Source organism: Amblyomma mixtum, chromosome 3 (genome assembly GCF_055824585.1).
Source record: "Amblyomma mixtum isolate Tamu chromosome 3, ASM5582458v1, whole genome shotgun sequence".
Classification (NCBI taxonomy): Eukaryota; Metazoa; Arthropoda; class Arachnida; order Ixodida; family Ixodidae; genus Amblyomma; species Amblyomma mixtum.
This window is the reverse complement of record NC_143014.1, coordinates 302,552,392-302,576,810: the sequence shown is the minus strand read 5'-3', so window position 1 is coordinate 302,576,810 and position 24,419 is coordinate 302,552,392. Positions and strand designations below refer to the sequence as shown.

The window sequence follows — 24,419 nt, the reverse complement described above, 5'->3', positions numbered from 1 at the left end:
ATGCAGCTTTCCCTCCACTGCCAGCACCAGTTGCAACCAGGCATGCACCTCCACCATTTGTCCCTCTTCTTTGTGGACAGCAGCGGCAGTGTTTGGGCCAGTTGTTTGTGCATTATAGGATCGTAACCATGCTCAGAAGACAAGGACACAGAGCACACTGCGTGTCAGTCTTTCGGTGTCCTCGTCTTTTGAGTGCTGTTATGGTCCTCTGTGGACAGACAGATAGAAAACTTAAAAATGTGTCCCAGGCATGGGTCACTATGCTAAGTCGGCAGGTTGGGGCTTTAAAGTTTGCCCAATAAATAAACTGAAGTTACCTTACCCCTGACCGTCTCTGTACCATCATCCCTCCATGTTAAAGGTGCACTGAAGAGGAATCTGAACTCGTCTTTTTGCCGCGGGAACTCGATCTACACGTTCCCAGCAATCTTAGAAACTGCGACTTATTGCCCTGTGTGGCCGATTTCCCTAATTAAATCGAATTAACGTCCGGCTCCCGCCTTTTTTTTTAAATTCTGCCTCGTACGGTGGGCAGAGTCGACCAACGCGTGGAGTGCCCTTCAGCCAGCTCCGTGGAGGCTTTGCTTTCGTTTAATTTTGTTTTTTAGGTTTCCGTGAATAAATAGTTTCATTTGTAGATAATATAACCGCAAAATAAGCCCTCAGAAATAAAAATACGCGCGGACTACAACGTATTACTCCGCCAATGGCAGAGCGGCAAGCCGCCACGGGACTGGGTAAAAGGCACTCCCCGCGTTGGTCGACTCCGCCCACCGTACGAGGCAGAATTAAAAAAAAAAGCGGGAGCCGGACGTTAATTCGATTTAATTAGGGAAATCGGCCACACAGGGCAATAAGTCGCAGTTTATGAGAATGCTCGGAACGTGCAGATCTAGTTCCCGCGGCAAAAAGACGAGTTCAGATTCCTCTTCAGTGCACCTTTAACACATGACCAGCACAGAGCCAGTGACAGCACACAGCCATATACTCTGCATTGTCAATCAATGCTGACACCCTGACATCCCAACAGAAACTACGACCAGAAGTGTTTGCAGGGACTGAACACAAAACTAGGGGCACATTTCTCAGCTTTTGCTACTACTACAAACTGGGAGCGGTTATAATAATGGGGACACATTGGCTTACAGTTTCACATGTAGTATAATGGCCCTAGACCAAAGATTATGTTGTTAGGTGAGCAAGCGATACCTTTGAAAGGCTCCAAACACATGCAGGGTAAAGAGCAGCTAAGTTGGTAAGAATAACAAGAAATAACTAGGGGTGCACAAATATTCCAAACTTTCAAACAGAAAATTTAATATTGCTGATAACGAAGAATTTTTACGGTGTTCTTTGAGATGGCTCAACGACCAGGCTCGTAAGCTGCAAGAAGCCAACTTTTCAAAAGCCTAGGAACCGCGAGGCAAAGCGCGCGGCTTGCACGGGGAAAAAAAGAAGATAGAAAGAAGAAAGCTGGCTACGGACTCAGAAAGAAGGCAGCATGGCCGGCTGAGAAAGGAAAGGCAGTAGAAGTGCAGTGAGTAGTGAAGGAAAGAAACGGGCAAACATTTGCAGCACTGGGCAGCCCAAAGCATGAGGCAGTGGCAGTTGTGTGCATGCAGTTTTGCCGAGCTTGGCTGTGTTTAACTACTGCCTCTTGAATGACACTGAGGCCTTGGAAAATGATCCCATGTTTATGCAAAGCTTTGGTTTTCATATGGAATCAGACTTTGTTCGTAGCCATGTTGTATTCATGCAAATACAGTACTTTCACAAGATGCAAACAAAATCGAAAATGCGATAAAAAATGTGACAACTTAAAGTAAACAGCTATTACATTAGGAGACGATAATAGCAGAATGGAAGGTATTTCTCAGTGTTTCTTTTATAAACCAACACTGCGCATAGTAAGTAGTGAATTAATTACCAGACAGCATCCTCTGAGCCATGCCATCACAAACAACTGATAAACATTTTTCTGGTCTCAGTGGCTTCACTATACTAGAGAGGTTCCACTAGTTTTCTTCTGTGACTGTTTCAAGAACAGGGCCCACTCCGATTCTGCGCAGCACGCTGCTGTTGTCGGCCTGAGGGGGAAGGACACAGTCCATTCGTGTGATGGTGTTCATGATGGTCATACGTGGCCTCCAAGACTGGGCGATGTGGTGTGGCAGGACTCAGGCCTTGATGCCCGATCTCGGAATCCATGACTAATACATAGCTTTTGTCCCTCTAACCTACCGAGATGTGGTGCTAGTTTGTTCGCTGTAGTCGCCTGTAGCGAAAGGTAATTTTCTCATAAGCACGACATTGGGGTCATAGAGTTAACATGGTGACTTCCTGTTTCCTACCCCCTAGTGGAGATCAGTGTTGCATCTTTGGACAGCTACAATTAAAACTTGAGAAGTTATAGCATCGTACCACGGCTTCTCCTCTAGTGCTTAGCAGTGAAGCTAAGTGGAATAATTCACGCAAGTAGTGAATACACAAAAAGGTATTCAATGCGGTTTTGAAAAAGTACTACTCACATATCCCTAGAGATACAACATGAATGCCTCTAACGAAACAAATTCAACTAAACTCAAGAGCTGTGGTTGCTGTGACCTGAAAATGCTATCTGCTGGTATATTAAACCAGTCATGACACCACAGTTATATGACTGCTGATTTACTGCCATAGTCAGGTGCAGTCCCTCAGACTACAGTTATGACCGTTAATGATGACACTGGGCAAAAGCTTCAGCATGGCTCGCTGGTCTTCATCATGTGACTGCAGTGCAGCTGCTTGTCTTTGATGCTGCGTCGCTTGACACCCTGCCCCTGCATGTGTCTATGTAGTTGGCTGTCAGCTGCTCGAAGCTGTCGGCTTTGTCCAGGCTACCCAATGTTGCTCGACATGCTTACAACAAATAATTTAAAGCTTAGTTAACAGGTGACTGTTGTATAACAATTCACATGGGGCCCATGTGGCTGGCAGTCCTCAGCTCCAGGCAACACAAAGGCCCCTTTATACTGAGAAAACACCGACAATTAAGGTCCCTAGTTTCCTGCAATCCTGCGAAAAATTGCGGAGTCAGGCATTTTTCATGTATTGGCAGCCGAATTCTCATTTTTGAATTTGGCTCCAATTTTGAGTGATTGCATGACTTCCTGTTAACTGGAATAAAGTTTTACAACAAAAACTGACTACAACTGAGGTGCAAAAAAACTGCAAAGCTTCATATTTTTTTATACGTGCACTCACAACTTTTGACCTTTCTGGGGGGTGTTCCCATGCAGCTATGGGCAAGAAGGTTCGAGGAGGAAGCCGGCGGGAAAGGGGGGAATGTGAGTCCCCAGGGCCACTTGCCTGGTGTAGGACATGTCGATGCCCCGGTGGTAGGCCAGCATGGACTGCAGGGCCACCTCATTGACATACTTCTCCTTCTCAATGATCTCGAACATGAGGCTGCTGCGGCTGGCCTCCACCAGCTCCTCATCCCACTCCTCCTCGCCCGCCACATGGCGCTGCACGATCTGCATGGCCTCCCGGTAGGCGGCTGACACCAGCGTGGACTTGGTCAGCACAAAGTACAGCAGGCCATCACAGGGGCGGATGTGCAGGTCATAGTTGTACGACAGCCCCTGGCCCCTGATCTGACGCCACATGGGACCCTGCAGGGAGTGCCAACAGGGGCCGCAGGTGAGCCACTCCGACTGCCCATCTGAGGAGCACGAGAACTGGAATACCACTCTGTGCCTCAGTTCCTGCGGCTTAATTTGAGATGAAACAAAAACCACCAGGCACTGCTGGCCGTCTGTCCAACTTAACAAGATGTCCTATTTGAAGAAAACACACAGCATTCGGAACCCCAACTTTTTGGACCCGCATGATTATTCAAACATTTCTGCAGTACTACCACATGCCTCATGCAGCTGATGTGAAGCAGCGACTGAACTTTCTCTTTAATTCTGTTAATTGACTCACTGACTCACCACATCCCAGACTGGGTGTCACTTATTTCGATGTTTACTCAAAAGCACTTCCGAATGAAGAACTGCACCTCAACTGCTGTGATTTCTATTGTTCAGGTGGAAAAGCCAAACATGCTGTTTGTAACCACTCAGTAAAATAAGTGAGAATAATTAGTTACACAACAAAGACACGTTCCCACATATCAGCAATTGTTAAAGAAGAGGAGGCCATAATTGCAGAGATTGCAGATGATAGCCTCAGAGGCAATCATCGTGGGATAGAATACTTTGAAACTGTCCGCACAAATACTTACCCATCCCTACTATATTGTTCTATGAAAATGCCTTTTAATGGGAAATGGCGTGAGAAATACAAGAGATGAATGCACCAGGTGCAAATTTTAAGCCTTTTTGTTCGCCATTTGCCAAACCTAAACAAAAATATAAAACTTTAGGGGGAGCCTGGTCTTGAAAAAAAAAAAAATTATCAATGTAATCACAGTTAAGAAATCTTCAGAGAACATGTATTTTTGTGTGCCAATTCTAAATATGTCATTTAATTTCCTGTCAAACAATTCCTTGAGCACTTATGTAATTGTTATGCAAGTTTTTCGTGAAGAGCTTTCAAAAAAATTTTCTGCAGAAACATGGTGAAATGTATGTTATGGGTTCTCTTGACATAAAGGAATGCAATAAGGGCAAAATTATCATCCTGCCTATCATAGAACTTGAGCCACAGGGCACTGACGCTGCGGCTTTAGAAACAGGAACACAAGCTTTTCTTTGCATTTCTGAAGTGACAACTTCTAAAAATATTCCTGAAGGCACTTTATGAAAAACTTGCATATCAATCACACAAGTGCTCAAGGAATTGTTCTACATGAAATTAAATGACAAATTTCGAGTTGGCACGCAAAAATACATGTCCCCTGAAGTTTTTATAACTGTGACTACATTAATGAAATTTTGTTTTCAAGATCAAGCTCCCCCATTAAGGTGGACACATAGTTGTGCCTCTGACGGCAGCAGTGCGACATTCAAACTGCGTGGTCTGCCCTTGCCTCCAGCTGGACGAGGTACTGGATGAGCACCAGCAGTGGAGGAAGGTCGGGACTGGTGTAGGAGTTGAGGCTGGGGGTGCACTGGGTGAGGAAGGCCGACTCCACCGAGCCCACAGATGTGATGACGTCCCGTGGAAGGCCCGGCGTGTTGCCCCGCAGCAGCAGCGCATGGCAAGGCACCTGCGGAGAGCTGCTCCCCACACACAACACGGCAGAGTCACACGGGCAACAGAGCAGATCCACTCACAGGGTGGAGCACGGTTTCCACATGCAGTAGATACCCGATCATGTGAATATGGCTGATACGAATTTCGGGATCATGCATATCTGAGGAATTCCCTGGCCGGATTCCACCATGTACACTCTCGCATAATCACAATTAGTCTGCACATATGCATTCAAGGATGCATGAATTGTGGGGGCAATGATTAAATTTTTTCGTTAATATTGCCTTCCATTTACTTATGATGGCACCTGTACAATGTGCAGAATTTCAGGTGTTCCGAACACTCTCGTATGCTGTCACGGATGATACAAACATGCGAGCAGCGACCGCACCTCTTTGAGCATTGATTGCTGCCCGAACACTGTCGGCTTGCCTATCGCGCAGTTCGCACTGAGAACAGTGAGAGGCAGCATGCGGCCCATGCATCACCAAAGTCGCATGACAATGACACACGACCCGCAGACTGCCGACACAACATCACCAGTAGCGCAGTATGCACTGCAAGCAGTGAGCAATAACGCGCACGACATGTATATCACTGATATTGCAACTGCCAGCCTTGCAGTACGCGTTGCAGTCAGTAAGCGGCAGTGTGAAGCTGCAAATAAATCCCGTCAGCCCTAAACAGATGAATGCATTTCCCGTGCTTGTACCGTCTTTGTCAAAAGTAACCAGGCTGCATAGTTTGCTTCTAGCTTGTACAGTGGAGCCCTGGTGGCTTTCCTTAAGATCACAACGTGTTGGAAGGTAAGAAGACCCCCAGTCCTTCCCTTTAACGATCATTTCAGCTTCAGGGATGCTTTAAGGGCTCCACTGTAGGAGCTAGAAGCAAACCATGCAGCCTGGTTACTCTTGACAAAGACTGTACATACAGATTCTGTTCATTTTGGAATGATATGGATGTTTTTTTGTGACCCCATGAGATTCGTATCAATGAGATTCTACTGCATAAAAAAAAATGCTGCTTCAATAATAAAATCACACATTCAATGTAATTGTAAACGCACCAACAAAAACAACTGCACAGCACAAAAACTAAAAAAAGTACAAGTGAGTAGCAAACTGTGACATCATTATCACATTGCATTTGTCACGCACTGAACACTGGTCCTTTCTAGAGATATAATGCCACTTCCAGGTCCCTGCACAGAGCAAATGTACCACAAGTGAACAAGGTGCAGACACCAACCTGCAGTGCCCAAAGGTCTTCATGATCACAAAAATATAGCCTGCTAAAGAACAGGGAGCAACTCAAGCCTCAATAGAGTCAAATATTCTGTGAAAGTCAAAGCAGTTGAAGTGCGTCAGAAGACTCACTCAAAGAAACCTAAAACTCCTGAAATCCTTCTCAGCAACCCATGCAAGTACCTTATTTTGCTGAAGTAAAATTTCTACATTTATGACTACGAACAAATAATTTGACTGCAAATGACTAACTATATCACTCATAACTATCACAGTAACAAGACAATATCAATCTATATTTAAAGGAAAGCTCTGATCTGCCTAAGCATTCACATGCACATTCCCTGCTATGGGGAAACAAGAAGATACCTTATGTGACAAACACAATAAACTACATATATCGAGCAAGTACAGCTGTGCTCAGTATTACTAGGGTTCTTTGTTTTTGGGTAAAACCGATTTTACCCGATTTTTTCCTGATCTCTGGAACTGTGCTCACGGAACTAATCTGCCTTCAGCTGGCATGCGGCCAAGAGGCGGCTGACAAAGACAAAAACCAGTTGACATTATGGAAATTGAGAGCTGTACTGGATCCATTCCAGAAGTGGCTGCTGAGTCAGTCGTTTGATGACTACCGACCTCTCGATTTCCGTGACGAGCTCACAAGGAGTTTAACCAGTATAGTACTTGCTGGAAGCAAGCCCCACTAACACAGGTGCTGAAGTCATGGACTACTAGCACGTACGATGCAACTGTGCGCTACCCTGGACTAGCAAATGCCGCACTGACAATGTCATGCATAGCTAATGGCAGGTGTGATGTTCACCGCTCGTTCTCTCAGCCGAGATACATTCCAAAGACCGGACAGGTCTCGTATGGAAACCAAAATGCTGCACATGCAAATGATTAGGTATGTTAACGACATGTAAAAAGTCAATGACCAGCTTGTGTGAATAAAATGTTTCATGTCCGAAAACTGATCCAGGCTGTTTACTGCCAGTGATTATTAATTAGCAAAGAAACAGCAAATTCCGGAATATTTTCTATAGAACTCCCGATGTTCCCCCGCTTACCAGCCTGAAACATAGCCCTAACTGTTACCCTCCTATTAGAAAAATTGAATAAATTTTACGGTTAGTAAATTTAACCCGAAAAAAAAAAAAATCTGAATTTTGGAATGTTTACATGAAAAATGCAATTTCTTCACCAATATCAAGTTGAAAAACAGCGTGCGATTTTTATCCCCCTCCCAAATCTGAAAAAGTATAAAACGTGAAAACGAAGAACCCCAGGTATTATCTGTGAGGCCACAATGACACCCACATTGCATGTGATGTTTAATAGCACTGTGATATGCAGCAGCAAACAAGCTGCAAGGAAGGCTGCACTTCCTTTCTGTTTTCAACAAGACACACCCCTTTCCACACGTGCACAGCCTTGAAAACCACGACCCCACCAGACCACTAGTGCTGTTGGAACTAATACCATTCCTCACTATCCAAAAGAATGTGCACGTGCAACAAAGTTCCAAAGGCACATAATTACTAGACTGAAGATATTAGCAGCACTGGAGGTTATGGACTGACTTGCAACAAAATACTATTCTGCACTAATCCTCTGCCAGAACCACTTATGTGCTCCTGGTAGCTGATCAATTTTCTTCTAAGTTGCTGCTTTGTTGTGGTACCAAGTGTGCAGCCCTTACTTAGTGACCCAACAACCTTTTGCTCCATTCTGCCATGCTTATGAATACAAATGAAACCCATTACCTTACATACCCAAAGAGAAAGTGCCATTCTTTAAGGAATTGCTTACAAAGCTGAACAGCGACAATATCACCACTTACCGTATAAACGCGTGTAAGGGCCGCACCCGTGTATGGGCCGCACCCCGTTTTCCCGAAGGAAATGTTTAAAAAAAATAAATCCGTGTAAGGGCCGCACCCGAACTTTCCATGACCCAGGCGGGAATAGCCTTCTAAATGCACGCGCCGTGGCCTCCGCGATCGGCTCCGGCTGCGAACAACGGTGCGCTCGATCGCGGAGCGCTTGATCGCGGAGGCCAAGCACGCGCACAAGAGCTTCCAGAAACCGTCCATGGATGGCGCCCGAGGCCGCAGCCATCATCATCATCGTCAATTTTTTTCTCCCCCGCGACTTCCCGCTATCTAAACGGCATCAGTATCACCAGCTCCAGCCTTTTATGGCTGATTAGCGCGTTCGCTGTAGTTGTTGTGGCTTTCGCGTGCTGCCGCCGAGTAATGCAGTTTTAGCACGATGGGCAAGCACCTTATCAGCTACATGGCTGGGAGTTAGCTCTCGAACGCGGAAAGCGTGCGGCGGACAGGGAACTCGACGTGGCCGAGAAGTGCGTCCGATGACCGTGCAATCAAAAGGGTGCATTGAGAAACACAAGCTGCAAAAAACGCGCTTTCCGAGGCGAGCCGTGTGAGTTTCCCGAACTGCTCTGCTAGTGATGGAAATGCGGAACAACGGCTATGCGTTGACAGCGGACATGCTGCGCGGCTTCTTTGGGATGCGCGTGCACCAGAGCCCAAGACCAGCTCAGAGTCGAAATACTCCGAGAGCGTCGACTGAACGTAGAATAAATGCCGTTCATTCCCTGATTGCTGTGTTTTTGCTTAAAAAAAAAATTTTTTTTTTTTTTCTAAATCGCGTGTATGGGCCGCACCCCGAAAATTGGCTCCCGAATTTGGAAAAAAAAGTGCGGCCTTTACACGCGTTTATACAGTATATGCCATACTCCCACCACAAGGAACGTGGCACCTGGCAACACACCAGAGAGGCAAAACACACCACATGAGCTCTGTAAGCACTACAGCACACATATAATTGCCTAGAGCCACACCAACCATTGACTGCTGCGCAAAATACAGCAACGTAACCTCAACCCACAAGCTGCAACCGGTAGTGGTAGTCACCCTGTGATCTACAAATGCCACAGGTAAGGCTATGCTAACTACACGTAAGGATGTGCTAAATGAGCAGCGTATGTTCCGAAAGCGCCATAAGCTGCGAGCAGGCTGCAGTGCCTTTTACACACACTGACACATTTTTTTTTAAGCGCATGTACTCTGAATCTGGATGAGGTAGTTAAGGAATTAACTACCTCCCCCAGATTTCGAGATGTACCTCCTCGGAATGGTGCTTGCATGCTGCGTGGGTGGCCAGTCGATGTGCCGCTGCCATACCGATTTTGAGGCAGTCATCATGTCAGACAAGACGGGGCCTTGCAAGCGACCCCCACCCACAGAACAAGAGCTGCCTTGAAAGAAAACAGCCATGTGCAGCTGTCGAGCATCGCCGATGCGCAGCGAAGGCTGAGAAGCAATGGTGTCTACAGGAGATATGGGAAGCCATCCAACACGGGCATACACTGGCATGCCCGTGAAACCATCAAAGAGCATGACAGCCTCGTAGTGCCAATACACGGAGAAGCAGGATGATGCAGCGCCTACAACAGATGCGGGAAGCCACGAGACAACGATGCGCCCACAAAACTGCCAAGGGACACGAGGAGAGACTGAAAAAGATGTGTGAAGTTAGGTGTCGTCATGTGCCGAAACAACCATCTACAGCTGGGGCTGATGCCTGCACTAAGAAGCATTTCATGCAAGAGGAGTTGAGAGTGAGTTGCATTGCGAGCATCATGACGAATGCTCTTGCACATCACAGAAAACCAGTGCAGTGGTTTCTGCAACATTGCCATATCACACTGCAATTTACTTGAATAAAAGACAAGCTCTGGTAGCTCACACTGCAGCTGAGACTGTAACACCTTCCATACCTTTTGATAGGAGATGCAACCTTTGCCTGCTGGGAGAGGCAGGTTGTCCAGGGCAGCCGCAGATCCCCAATCAGTGACAGCTTCTCAATGTTGGCGGCCAAGTGCACAGTCACGTTTTCAGGGCGCGTCAGGAATTCTTTCACCTCCAACAGCTTCTTCACCACCTGTCAGTGGGAGTGCAACCGAGTGATTTGCACAAGACTGGTGACTCAACCACATGCAATGGCTATGAGAAGAACAGCACCATTTTTACTGCAACTAAGCACAAAATAGGGCTGTTGTATGGTTGTTCAGTCATTGTTCTGTTTTACTTTGGAAGACTGTCAGTCACTATATTCAGTCATGGTTGTCAGTAAGATTTAAAAAAAAAAAAAAAATATTGGTTCACAGGGCTCTTTACATGGACAGACAGCATCCTGGAGACAGCATCCTGGGTTTGGTGATGGAATGATCAAACTAAAGGATTCAATGAAAGTGACAGCTACTGCAGCTGAATCTCGATATACATACCATAAAACACAGATATAATGAATTAATAACTATCTCACACCCTAGCAAAACCTTCCCAAACGAATACACAAAATTTTTGCTGTACATGCCAAACACAGTTGGACGTGAAACAGATATACAGTCGAACCTCGATGTAACGAACCTCAATGTAACGAAATTCGCGATGTAACGCATTTTTTTCATTTCCCAATCACTTCCCCATTGAAAACCATGCATTTTTTTTCGCAATTTAACGAAGTAATTTTGCTCCGCACTTTCGATGTAACGAAGTCCTTGCGCATCGCATGCATGTGCCAGGAGCTACCTTGACAATCGAATGAGAGCTAAATGTTTAGCCGAGACGAAACGCAGTTTGTATTTGCCCTTTTGCGCGCCAATTTTGCCGGCAGTGTGCGAGAACGTACCGCCGCGCCATCTGTCGTGCGCATACAAAGCCCGCGGCATGGAAGTTTCAAGACGCACCGCGCCATGACGCCACTGGCGAGCTGTAGACTCTGAACGTGAAAGCGCAAACCGGAATTTTCTTGCAGCGTCCGTTCGTTTTTTTTTTTGTTTTTTTTTGCGTGCGATGTCCTTGTAGACAACAACAAAAAAAAAGACATCAGTGTTGACAAACTCGTGGAGCTAGTGTGGTCGTACCTTTAAAACGGGTGAGCGGCGAAAAAAAAAAAAAAAAACGTGCCCTGGCAGAGGCGAAGGCGAGTGGCGAAGGGGGTAGAGGGGAGGCGTGGCGTGGGAGGCGCGCGCGGTGCATTCTGGGTGGGCGGCTTCGGCGCGCTCTCGGCGCGGCCCGCGCGAAATGCAGCCGGCTGCATGGCTTCGGCGCGCTCTCGGCCAACGTTGCTCTCTCGGCGCGGCCCGCGCGAAATGCAGCCGGCTGCATTCCGCGCCGGGCGCCGTCAGAGCGCGCCAGTAGCCGCCGAACACGCTGGCGATCGGGCGCCGCTGTTTCGCGGACGTGACGTCGCCGTGCCGCGCGCGCACGCGCGCTCGCCCTACGTCGGAGTATAACCGCGCCGCGAGCACAATCCCACCGCGCCGGCGTGAGCCATGCGAACATTTTTCTTTATTTTTCTCTGATGCGTCCCCGGCTGCAAATGTTCAATGCTGATGATGATGATACCAGTAGCGACATCTTGTGGCGGCTTTCAGTACTAGGTGCTGCGCTCGTTCTTTTGCTATGCGCACACGGAGAAAAATGATGCCGTCGCGGTGTTTGCTATCACTCATTATGCTCCTGATGTAGAAAAAAACATCCGGTGCCCTTGTTAGCGATACTATTACTCGATTTTCTTGTGTATTTCCTCAATAAGTGATTTACAAGTTCCCATCAACAAGCAGTGTTTCTGAACCAGTTATACTTTATTTTGACAGCTGAAACATGGGAACCTCGACGTAACGAAATTCGCGATGCAACGAAATTCGCGATGTAACGAAATTTTCGGCTGCAAGTAGGACTTCGTTATATCGAGGTTCAACTGTAGTACCAAACTGTCAGTGCCAAGGCCGCAGGCTTTCCTGCACTACACTTCGCACCATGGTTCCAGCCTTTACTGCACACATGCCAGCGTCAATCCTGCGCAACAATGCAGTCAAGTGTGGAATCCACCATAGCTGGCATGCCTTCACCTGGCGCTTAGGAAAAGGTGTCTTCCCGCACCCTTATGTGGGTGCCCCGAGTCGCTGCCACTGCACTGACTAAACTGAGCTGTTCCTGCATACGAAAGAAGCGAACACAACCCAACATATATCCTAACAAGCCCTCCACCTTTTTATCCTTGACTGTTCCTGCGTGCATTTTTGACAAAATTAATACTGTTAATTTTGCTTGTATCAAAATATTTTATAATTTTTTTATCTGCTAGCTATAACGAGGTTTGAATGCAATTCCAAATATGCCTTTTGAGCAGCAAAGATTCAACTAAGACCATTCACTGTGCATGCTATCCCTAAAGTTGTTCCTGCACACGAATGGATACAGTTGTGGAGTTGCTTGCAACAGCCACAGAGCCTGGAGAACACTGTGAAAAGGAAATGACTATGGATGTCAAAAAATAAGAAGGCCCCTGACTTTTCCCAGAATAGTAAGTTATACTGTAAATTAAATCATTTAGTGATCCTCAGACTGACATGCAGGCTGCCAACATTCCATTATGTGCCCACACTTCCAAAAAACGCCAGCATAGCCAACATTTAGATAGCTGCTTTAGGTCAAAAGAGCAGGGTGCTCCTTAGTGCCGGGCTCCACTCTGTTTGGAAATGCTGAGTGTAGCTAGGGTGGCATGCAGTGTGCCCACCTTGGTGCTGTCCACCTTCAGCTGGCGCAGCAGGTCGTAGAGGAATGTCTGCTGGCGCAGCATGCTGCCGGCAGCCTGGTTGCTCTCCGGCTGATAGGCGATGGTGCGGATGAGGGTGCCCGTGATCTTGATGCCAGAGCGCTTCTTCTTGACCACGTCCTTGACCATTTTGTTGGCCACCACTTGGATGCGGTCCGGCTCAAACTCGATGCCTGTCAGCAGGTCGTGCACCCACTGCACACCACGGAAGTACTTCTCCTGGTCCACCTGCACCCGAGGGGAACAACAACTCTTCAGCCAACAGGTACGTCAGTAAGTAACCGCGAAATTATCTATGCCTGATGGAGGACCATTAGGCTGATTCACAGGCACCAAGTGTTTTGTGAAACATGAAAAATGCTTTAAAACGAGTGCACCTGTTTGCAGAGGTTAACACGGGGTGCCAACTACAGCAGCAGCTGCCAGCAACTGAACACGGGAGCAGTCAGCAACTGATATAAGCTCAGCAGCCCAGTTGCTCTGATGAGAAAAAACAGCACGCAAAATATAAATGTTGCACAAACCGTCCGAACTGCAAGAATTGAAGCTGACTCTACGGCAGAATCTCAGAACCTTTGTCATCGCTAACCTCCTCCGAGTTCAGTTCACTGCATGACAAAGGTCTCTCCTGATGATCTCCAACTGTCCCTTGTCTACAGCCACAGCCATCCTATCCCAGCAAATTTTCCAGGCCCATTCCTCCAGCCCACTCACCGCTGTCCTTGATTATGTTTCCTTTTTCTTGGTAACCACTCACACAACCTAACAGGCCACCGGTCATTAGTTCTGCAAATTACATGACCTGCTGATGTCTGCTTTCTCTTTTTAATGTGCTAGCAATAGAAGTCCCATCATGAAGAAAAGCCCCTGTACTTCGTGCATGTGTGTCTGTGTGGGTGGGCGTACAGTGTTCCGACCTTGTTTAAATAAATAAAAACATCCCATACTTATAGCTGCCAGTGCAATTTCAACCTGCAGCGGTGTGAACACACCAGCTTCAATGCCTGCTCCTTTAGAACACTCGGCATCAGTGCAGCTTGTCGCATGGGTGCAACTGCCAGCCCCTCGCGCTGTGCTCACAACACAGGCACTAGTTAGTGCAGAAGGCACAACGAATCACTGCACTCACGAAATCGAAGCTCATATGCTATCCCACTCCCCTCTGCATCAATCGCATTGATCACCCATGAATTTTTTATCATCAGCTAAAACATGCTCAACTTCAGTCGGCTGCATTTTTCTTGCCTCTAAGCACTACACCTATCATTCTCCTTTGCTCACAGCATTGTCCTTAGCCTTATTTATAATCTTTTTGTTAACCTCAAAGATTTGGTCCCACTGATAACACTGCTAAGATATGCTGGTCATAGATTTTCATTCTCGGGGATACTGGCATGTGCTGCTGTTATGAATAGGGGATGAAAGCCAAATGCGCTCTGGCTAATTCTTATACTCAGAATCTCGGATCTGCAGCAACTATTCGAATACACTCTATGTACTTTTAATTTTCAGTACCTCAGTAGCTTTTGTAAGCTGTTGTCTCTTCACTAAACTGTTGGACATTAGGTTTAGTTTAATGCAACAGTAGTTAGACTACTACTGCATACTGCCACTTCACGTCCTCAACCATTTGCTGCATTTCCTTCACATTTAATTACATCATTAAATAATGTAAAATACAAGTGCACCATTATATAAGAATTGCTAATATGAACAGCTTTACAATCATTTCTTCTTAAATGTTCTCTAAGGGCACAGTGGAGCATGCACATGCCACCAGTGCCTTATGAGAGTGAACACTCTTCTCGTACTTGCCTGGGCACTGCATTATACTTTGCATGTGAACCTCTTTAACCACAAAGAAAAACTAAGCACAGAACAGAATGTGCATTACAAAAATAGAAATGAATGCGTTAGCTGGAGAAGCATTAGCCTCAATTCAATGTCCAGCTTCAGTGCCCATACAAGGAGCCCCCTGGTGGCATCCGTACCAGGAGGCGGAGGCAGGCACACTGGGCGTGTGAGCCTGCGAAGAACCTTGTGCTGTTCTCAAGGCCCAGTCCAGTGGCAATGTGTATGGTGTCCGCCTCCAGCTTGTTGATGACATCATTGTGGTTCATGCGCCCTGCACACAAGTAAACAGCAGCGTGAAGAACCACACATGGTCACCCATCTTTTGCTGTGCCCAGCAACTGCTTTCGAAAAGAAAATTTATGTGTAAGAGAGCAAAAAAATCGGTTATTTTCAGAACTTCATCTAATGAGTAGAATTGTATCATCCTGCCACAACCGGACCGAATCCGGCCACCGCATCCAGTTCAGCAGCCCAGCCGGTCCAGCCATGTTCTTGAAAGTTTCGATTTTGGTGCCACGTCCATTTGGCATTGCTCAAGTCATTTTTGCTCAACATGATGCCACCTGCTATAGACAAAGGAGCTGCGATGCAAAACTGAAGCTGCATGTCGTTCAATATACACTGGAGAATGGTAACTGGGCACCAGGGAGACACTTCCAACGTGGGCGAAAAAATTATCATGGAGTTAAGCAAACCCGCATGAATGCTCCGGTCAATAACAAAAAAGGCGAACTGTGGGAAGAAGGCACATCTGCCAGAGCTCGAGAAATGTTTGTGTACACCAGCTGCTGCAAGTGCATATTTTATTTGTACTTTGAATAAACAAGCTACTACCAACTCGCCCAACAGGAAGTTTTAATGAAGTTTACACACAGGTGCAACCAATAGACCATAAAGTACAGTTACTGAAGCCCTTGTAGTAGCAGTCATTGAAATACATAAGCAGAGGCAAGCCAAGACAAGCCAAGAGACAAAAGAAGAAGACAGAAGCCAAGCCAAGAAAGAAGAAGAGAAGAACAGAGGAAGAAGGGTGAGAAAGAAGAGAAGGAAGGAGAGAAAGATCAGGGGAAAAAATGGAGGTCAATCCTGGCTCTTGCTCGAGCCATGGCCTAGTTTGGCCAGTGATTCTTTTTGGTCACACATTCAACAGGTCTAACTCACCTCCTTTTGTCATGACCGGTGACTCGTGAAGCAGCTCCAGAAAAAGTGGGACATGCATTCGAAGGTCCTGGGAGATGCCACTTGTGTTGAGGATAACAGTCATCTGGGGGGCAGAAATAAAAAAGTTTGTGGAGCCATTAAATTCACAGTTTCTGAACCCGGTACAAAAAGCGCAGGTGTTTCCTTTGGACATGCACTACAAGAAGTTAATTCTGCAGTAGCCGTTCTTTACATGCACGCAACACCAACGGTTGATCTCGCTTCTGAGACCGTTGAGTGTTGCAAGTCCTTTTTGAGTTCCTGCCTCCAAGTAGGATGCAGTGAGGCATGTGCATGCCAAGGTCCTGGGAGATTTTGCTATCCTGGGAGAGGATTAACCACGGGTTAAGTGGTTTGACAGCAATGTCAGGACGACTGGTAGGTGTCAGAGGCTGAAGAGCTTCGAGGGGAATTTACCACTTTGTTCTCGAGTTGTATCCAACAGTAGCACTGAGGTTAACAGTGAACCCTCTCCTCGAATGACAGGCAAGCACTCGAAAATATCAAGGAAAGAAAAGAGTGAACCGCCCTGTTTAAATATGTAATGAATTTTTTTCACAGTGATTTAGAGCACTCTGAAACGGAGAGTTGAGTGTGCTATGTGGGAAGTCTTGCAGGTGAGTGTGTGATTGTCACTTTTAACTGTCATAGGTACAATGCAATGCTAACGAAATGCAAAAATACTGATGTACTGTGGTTGTCACATGCCACAGGAAGCCAAAACACAGGGGTCTTTATAGAGCTCCATCTCAATGTCTCAACAAACACCTGGAGGCATTTGCAACTGCACCAAGGTTGAGGCAGAGACACCATGATTTGGAAGAGGAAGGCCGTTACCCTGGTCCACAAAAACAGCTGGTGCCACCTACTGTTTCCAAATGCAGTGTGCACTAAACAAAAAGTTGCTGCCGCCCTAGCTGTGCTTCAAAACTGTGACCAACTTCTGGATACACAGCACCCCGTTGTAACCACAGTGTAAAGGAGGCTGCAGCTCAAGCCCTATGGATGTTCAATCTCCTGCCACTAGACACAGTTCATCATTTTGTTAAAAAATCTCAGAGAAACAATTTATCACTGAACAAGTTTTAGTTCTATGCTCCTTCCAGTTAATGCCACTCTCAGTACCCCAATTATCTTTTAAAGGCCTAAAAAATCACAGTAAAAAAAAAATAGTGAAAGGTGCCTGTGGGTCTTAGCCTTAACAGGGACAAAAGTAATGAACCCCCCATCCAAGTTCTGCACTCCTGGTGTTGAGACCAGCGCAGTAGTACACTACATAGACCAACACCATGTTTACAAACACAGGGGGCGCTCCCAGAAGCTAGAGCTGGCTGGTGGTTAAAGCTGAGGTTACGGCTCATCAAGAATACACACAAACAAAAGTTTTCGAACCAGTTTTCAGATTTCACAGTGCACCTAACATGTCATCCCTTTGTGAAGAAAAGTATAGTACATCCTTGAATTGAACATCAAAGTATGAAATGTCATTTCATAGCCGGAGTACATTGTAATCCACTTATAACGATATATCACTTATAACAATCAAATTCTTTACATTTATCAATTCTCCCATTGGCCCTATGTAAAAATAAACTGTATTTAAGTAAACAATGAAATTATAGGCAAAATAACGGATACATTGACAGGATTCTGACTGCGTGGAAGGTGTTTACCACGAAGAATGCTCTCAAAGTTTGATAAAAAATAAAATACTTTGAAGCGAATGATGTGAAAGCTCCACAAATGGACCGGCCTGGTGAAATCCATGAGGGGGCACTGCGTACAACCTTGTGAAACCAAGCACTATAATCGTCACACTCACTGGAGGGAGGAGGAAAGAGCCTGCTTGGCCACTGCCACGACCTCAGGCTTTTTCACAGTGTCTGCCCATTTGCGAGTTCATGCAGTGGGTGACAAAAGGCAAGGCGATATCTCTGAACCTGAGTTGTGCTCCTGCCCAGTATCCCCAGCATGGGGGATGACTCCCATGCTCATACACATATCAAGATGTTTTAAATTAAAAATACAATGCCTTTGAAATGACATTTCACACTTTCACATTCAGTTCTAGGTTGTACTCTGCTTTTGGTCACAAAAGGACAACCTCGTGGGCTCACTGTGAAATCAGAAAACCACCTTGAAAACTTTTGTTTACATGGATTCCTACGCGGCATAACCCAGTTTTTACCACAGTTGGCCCGGCCGGTGACAGCAGCACCACCACATCTTGCTTACGTCACAAATCGGTATCAGTCAGTAGCTCACCCGAGGTTTACCACACCTCCACATGAGGGACACAAATGAACACTCACCGTGACGAAGTTGGTCTTGATGTGGTCCAGCTCAAATCGGAAAGGGATCCCATGGAGACCAAAAGACATGATGCCCTTTTCACTCTGGGCATTGCAGGCACGCTGCAAGCTGTGGAAGCTGATGGTCGATATGGGCGGAACTTGAATGGCCAGGATCATCTCCTTTGGCGGTTCTCTCTGTACCGTAAGAAATAAGTCACGTTTAAAACCATGAATACTCCCCCCCCCCACCCCTAAAAAAAGAGGGGGGAGTTTATACATATTCCAACTACATTTCAGTGCTCACAAATTTCATCTTGGGCAATGAACTCGTAACACTGAAACTGACACTATGAGCAATTTTTATCAGCAGCAAAAACTGCTCACGATATCATTACAGGGGTCATGACATCATTTTTCAGATTCAGGCTGTTTATTGCACGTTGTTTGCTATGCATCTCGGAACAACTGGGCAAAATATGAGCTCATTTGGTGCAGCCAGTAATCTGTAATTAAATTTTTCTAAGTATTCTTGCACCGTGTGGCAGCGCCCCAGGCAACACTGGCGCATTAGCGATCCATAATGACATAAGCCGATGGTCACGTACTTGTTCACGACTGCACTGTGCATAGTGAGCGTAGGGGAGTAGGTTGCTCATTGTCTGGGCTGGGAGGTGCAGAGGTATGAAGGGGGGAAGTTGGGGAGATGATGCGGAGTTGCTGTAGTGCTGAGAAGCCCACACCCTACACGACAAAGGTAACAAGGGCCTGTGGGCTTCTATTTTCCATCTAGCTTCTGCCAGATCTTGGCGACTGCACCAGTGTGCCATGGCCGTACTCAAATACGTGCGCTCTCTGCTCCGCACTGGCCATGCACGTGGCAGTTTAGCAGCAGACAGCGGCGCTGTCCGGTCATGACGTCACTCAGGCTGCTTCAATATGGCTGTCGCTGCCAGGGGGGCGAGATTAGAGCCGGTAGCTTCTAAATGCAATTTCTAGCTCAAATGCACGCATAAAGCCCTACTTCTTTTTTAAGTACTGATAACAACGACATGGCTAGTAGGTGCAACGTAAAACCATGATTTGTTGGCAGACCGTGTCCTGACCTCTTTAATCTGACACAGTATGGCCACTCGACATGCACATAGCGTTGCACTGGGAGGACATGCCTCATTGGCCTCAATAGCCTTCTCCAGGGCCTCAGCACGCTTAGCGAGGCCTTCCTCGCCCAGGACCTCTCGCTGGCGCTGGACCCTCAGGTTCTGGGCTTCAGTCAGCTCCTTCAGCATTTCAGGGCTGGGCTCCCCAATCACCTGCATTAAAAGACAAACATGAGGCTATTTTACCACTCCATTTACCATACCAAGACATTTTACCAAGTCCCACCCAACACTTGAGGGGGGGGAACTGTTCTTTGGGACCAACAAATGACCCACAAATGGATTTTCTAAAAACAGCTCTCCCAAGTCCCCCAATTTTTTCCTTCTGGAAGCACTGCTTTGAATGTAACAATGAATGCAGACAATTGTGTGGGCTGAATCTGTGCAGGAACAGGCAATAAAATGGCTTGCAAATTTTGAACCCCTCGGAGTTTTGGTATGTTGACATCTCTGATCTCAGACAGAAAGAGGATGTATTTTTTTTTTTTGTCACAGGAAGCTGGAAGTGCAATGGTAGCACCGTTCAAAGCAGAATTGTTTGATCAGTCTTCAGAAAGTTTTTATTTTGCAAAGTTTAGGGTTGCCTGATAGGCACACATTCAACGCTGATATTCCAAGTGCTGTAAAATTACTATCGTCGAACCCGACTGTATTGAACTCTGTTGGATCGAACTATTCTTTATACCAAATTTCTGAGCCCTGTAAAGCTACAACATAAACGTACAGGAAAATGTAGGGCTACATCGCACAAAAATTAGCCACCACATCCAATAGACAAACTTCAGGCAACACTGGGCGATTCAAGAAGCTGGCTTTCCCTCAACACATCTCCGGAGGTTCGCTTTCCCACATGAACCTGCGAGTGCTATTGGTGCTACGGGGCTACGCAGCACACATATTAATGATGATGTGGATTTTCCGCAACATACGTGGCAGGCGTGTGACCAGCCAACCAGAATATGCATTTTTAGTGCACTGAGCTAGTTGTGCCCCCATTGTAATGCAGTTCACACGTACGGGTCGTGCTGCCATCGGCAATTTCTCATGATTTTCGTTGTCTCTGAGTGTGTGTGATGGCAACAGCAACAAGGCAGATCCCCCCTCTTCCATGAAACTGGAAATTATCAACTAAGTTGAATAAAGTAAGAAATCCAAAGTCACCGCAGTGTACAAGATTCGAAGAAGCACGCTGAGCACCATTTTGAAAAACAAGGCTGATGTTCGGGCTAAAGCGGAGAAGAGACCCGGTGTAAAAAGCGCCTCTGCAGTGCTTGCACAATGCGCTTTCGGTTCTGGTGACCTACAGGCCCAATTGAAGAGCACGGATGACCTGCGAACTTTTTGCCAAGTGACTGAAGTCTAGGAATGACAACCTGGTAGGCTAAGATCACAACATCTGCCTCTCGTAGACAACAGCTGTGCCCACTGCTGCAGTGCTAGTTTCAGCAACACTGCACTTTGCTTCCTGCCGCTGAAAGCTACATCAGTGCTTCAACCCTCGGACCAGGGGACAAAAGCGCACGGTTGGTTGTAGGTAACATCTGACTGATGGCTCGTGCAGAACCCGAGGACTGGAAGAGACCTAAAAATCAGCCTCTTAGGTGCCCTGTCAATGCTGAGTGGGTAGTGAAATGATGTCAAAAATGAAACTATAGAGAACTCCTTCCGACATTCTGGTCTCTGCTTTCCCAGAAAAGAACACAACAAATTCTTTGTAAGGAAGCTTGACGAGGCCATCGCGGCTCTAGATGATTTGTGGAACCACTTGTCTGGCTTCCCTGGTGCTATATGGAGCAGCCACAGGCGACTTTGTATCCGCATGCGACAACAGTGACACCACGGGAGAGCTTATAGACGAAGACATCATTGCCGATGTTGCGGATAGCCAGGACACCACTGATGTGAATTGTGACGGGGACTTGCGAGAACCTGTGCCCACGTGCTTCGATGTGCTCTGTGCACTCAGCATGGTTTGTCGCTATTTTGCATCGATAGAAGGCTGTGGTCTGAGCTGTTCGGAGACCACTGATAACATTGAAAAATGTGTTCTCTCCGAGGCAATGAAGATGAAGAACCAAAAAATCGACTATTTTGCTTGGTAATCTGAGCGAGGTAAGCGGCAATCATAGAAATACATTTTTTTACAAATTTACTGTAATTTACTGTAATTTTTTACAAATTTTTTTACAAATTTACTGCTAAATTATATCAAATTACTGATTATTTCGAACCTGCACGAGTTTCTTTGCGAGTTTGATATATGCGGGGTCGACTGCAATAATTGTAAAATGAAAAAAAACTTCCTTGATCACTGCACTCTTTACTCATGAGACCATGTAACCCTGCAATGAAAATTTTTTATTGAGCTGTAACAGGATTTCCAGGGAAATAGCCTAAGGACAGCTATAGCCAAAATGGCGGTCCGAGCTACGGTCATCAACCCAATGATCTCGCGCCATGCGCTGGTGGGGTGGCTGCTACTGCTGCCCATCTTCCTCTTTACAGAGCCATTTTCTTTATGCCAAGGCACTAAATAATGACTTACCAAAATTAATTATCTTAGGTACTAATTAATCAATAGAGAAAGAAAGTGCATATCTGAAATAAGCATCAGAAACTGAGCAAGGCACTTTAGTTTCATTAGGAGTGGCCAAAAAATAAGGAAACTAGATCCAAGACCAAAGTTCCCCCTTGACACTAGCAGAGCTGCCAGCCCACAATTCAGACTTTGTCCACAATCTGACGGCCACGACCACACAGCATTTGTGGATGAGCCCTGGGGGTAGGAGAGGCAAAGAAAAGGTCTATCACGTGGCAACCTGCATTAAGCAATGACAAGGAAACAAGAGAACAGGTGGGCTGTTGATGAGGCAAAAAAAAAAAAAAAGGTACCATGGAGCAGGGAATGATCTGGGAAGTGTTGGTGTGCAGCCTAGAGTGGATGTGACTGCGCGTGCTGTGCCAAGCGGAATATGCAGTGCGGTGTAGAAACAAAGCTTTAAAAGAGGCACAGTGCTCCAACATCAGACCATAGTTACAAGAGCAACCCATCTCAAACAGTGCATGCGATGAAGTAGGAGGCATGGCGGCTAAGCAGGACACTGGCAAACACTTGCAGAAAATAAGAGGACCTTATTAAGAAACATCGCAACACGGAAACGCCAAGCCCCGAAGAGGAGGCAGAAGTTAGAATTATGCAAACAGGTTAATAAACTTGAAAGAAGTGACTTCTGGACGCATGACATTGTGAAGAAGCACTGAAGTACAGAGGAAATCTGGAGGCAATAAGATGAAAACTGGGGTCTGGCTTAGACCACATATTTGCAGTAAAAAGAGAAACATGGCAATGTTTAACGATATGGCCATAGTCATATTGGCAGAGGAGTTTTATACTGTGTTGAGCAACAGCCAAATCAGCCACAAAATTATTCCTAAAAACACTGGCACTAATGATGCAAAAATTCATTGCAACTAAAGAAGAAGCAGGGAAACCTTTGCAAACAATGAAGAGCAGAAAAAAGGCCAGAGGTCAACTGATACGTGGTGGCGATATCCTCCTAAAAAAAAATTGCGTGATTGTGTCACTTCCTAATGCGAAATTTGAGCGCACCTCATCCATCAGCTGTTCCAGTTTTTCGACAGATTGAGGCAAAGAATTCAAGCAAGACATGTATGTGCAATTACAGACAACTTGTTATTTTTCCCACATATTCCTTCTTCAAGAAACACTCCGCTAACAGTTCTTGATTGTCATGAAGGAAGCTGTGTGGACGGAGAAATAGATGGATATATGCTCGACTTGCTGCACCAATGCCTGGTTCTCAAAGACGAGGTCTGCGCAAGTATTTCGCGAGGTTGTCACAGCTGTGGGAGCCATTACGAGCGAGAGGAACGGGATGTTCTCCCGCATGAGTGCTAAGAAATTCCTGCTTGTCTTTATATCTACATTAAAGTCTCCATCCACCCGGCCACCCTGGCAGGTGGCAGCGTTTCTGGCACAAAGTTGTCAATGACAAAGCATGCAGCGCACATCTCTCACTACCTACACGTAGCTTAAAGCACGACTGAGGTGTCCACTGTTCCAAGAGGGTAGTTATGTGCCTTCCCTCTGGTTCAGGTCTCCACCGAGATGTGCGAGACAGATACTGCGCATTTACTTTCCTCAAAAAACTACTGAAGACACTTTGGAGATTCTACATTGTGCTTGGCGAAAGCCTTGTGGTCAACCCACTGCCGCTTCCCCAAACCGCTTGGTGCAGAATCACATGGGCTGCTTCGGAGCCATGCGCCTCACTCCCTCGACTGCAACGATACGTCTGGCAAAGGAGCGGCGGTGCAGCTGCCACCGCCGACACACGCGCGCTCGTTCTACCGCTACTGTGTGACGTCACGGTTGCTATGCACAGCTGTGCCCCCCACTGGCGCGCCGGTTGCTAAGGAGGGCAGGAGGTTGCTCTTTTACTTTCTCCTTTCCATGCCCCCGCTCCATTCTTTCGCAGCTCAGAGGGTGTCCACTGCTGGTTACAACGGACAACGGCGACAGGGATGGCGCAAAACACAGAAACGGGTGCCTAGGAGCTGCGCTCGAAAACTCTAAGCACAATGCTTCATGACCTCAAGCAGCACCTCAGGAGGCACAGAAAAATGCTAGCAAAGTAGGAGTTTGGACGCAACATGAATGCAATAAATGTGAACACAACATATGACACTTGACAGAAAGGAAATAGTTCAAATAGTACTGATCTACTACGTTAGTATAAGTTTGCTTGAGGTATTTTGTAAATTTATCACTGCAAGGCTAGACTAAAGAGCCTAAGTAACAGCCAGAATTTCAGA

At 46.4% G+C, this 24,419-nt stretch overlaps 1 protein-coding gene across 1 annotated transcript in view; it reads right to left on the bottom strand.

Moving 5' to 3' along the window:
• Positions 1-24,419, bottom strand: part of LOC149355425 (uncharacterized protein C05D11.1-like) — a 66,616-nt gene that overhangs the window by 9,266 nt on the left and 32,931 nt on the right. Inside the window, exons 12-19 of the mRNA XM_089583786.1 lie at positions 19,593-19,736; positions 18,445-18,621; positions 16,094-16,196; positions 15,070-15,203; positions 13,040-13,306; positions 10,233-10,396; positions 5,015-5,204; positions 3,349-3,653 (exon numbers count right to left, since the gene is read on the bottom strand). Coding sequence (XP_089439912.1) covers positions 3,349-3,653; positions 5,015-5,204; positions 10,233-10,396; positions 13,040-13,306; positions 15,070-15,203; positions 16,094-16,196; positions 18,445-18,621; positions 19,593-19,736 — 1,484 coding nt within the window. The remainder of the gene's footprint in view (positions 1-3,348; positions 3,654-5,014; positions 5,205-10,232; positions 10,397-13,039; positions 13,307-15,069; positions 15,204-16,093; positions 16,197-18,444; positions 18,622-19,592; positions 19,737-24,419) is intronic.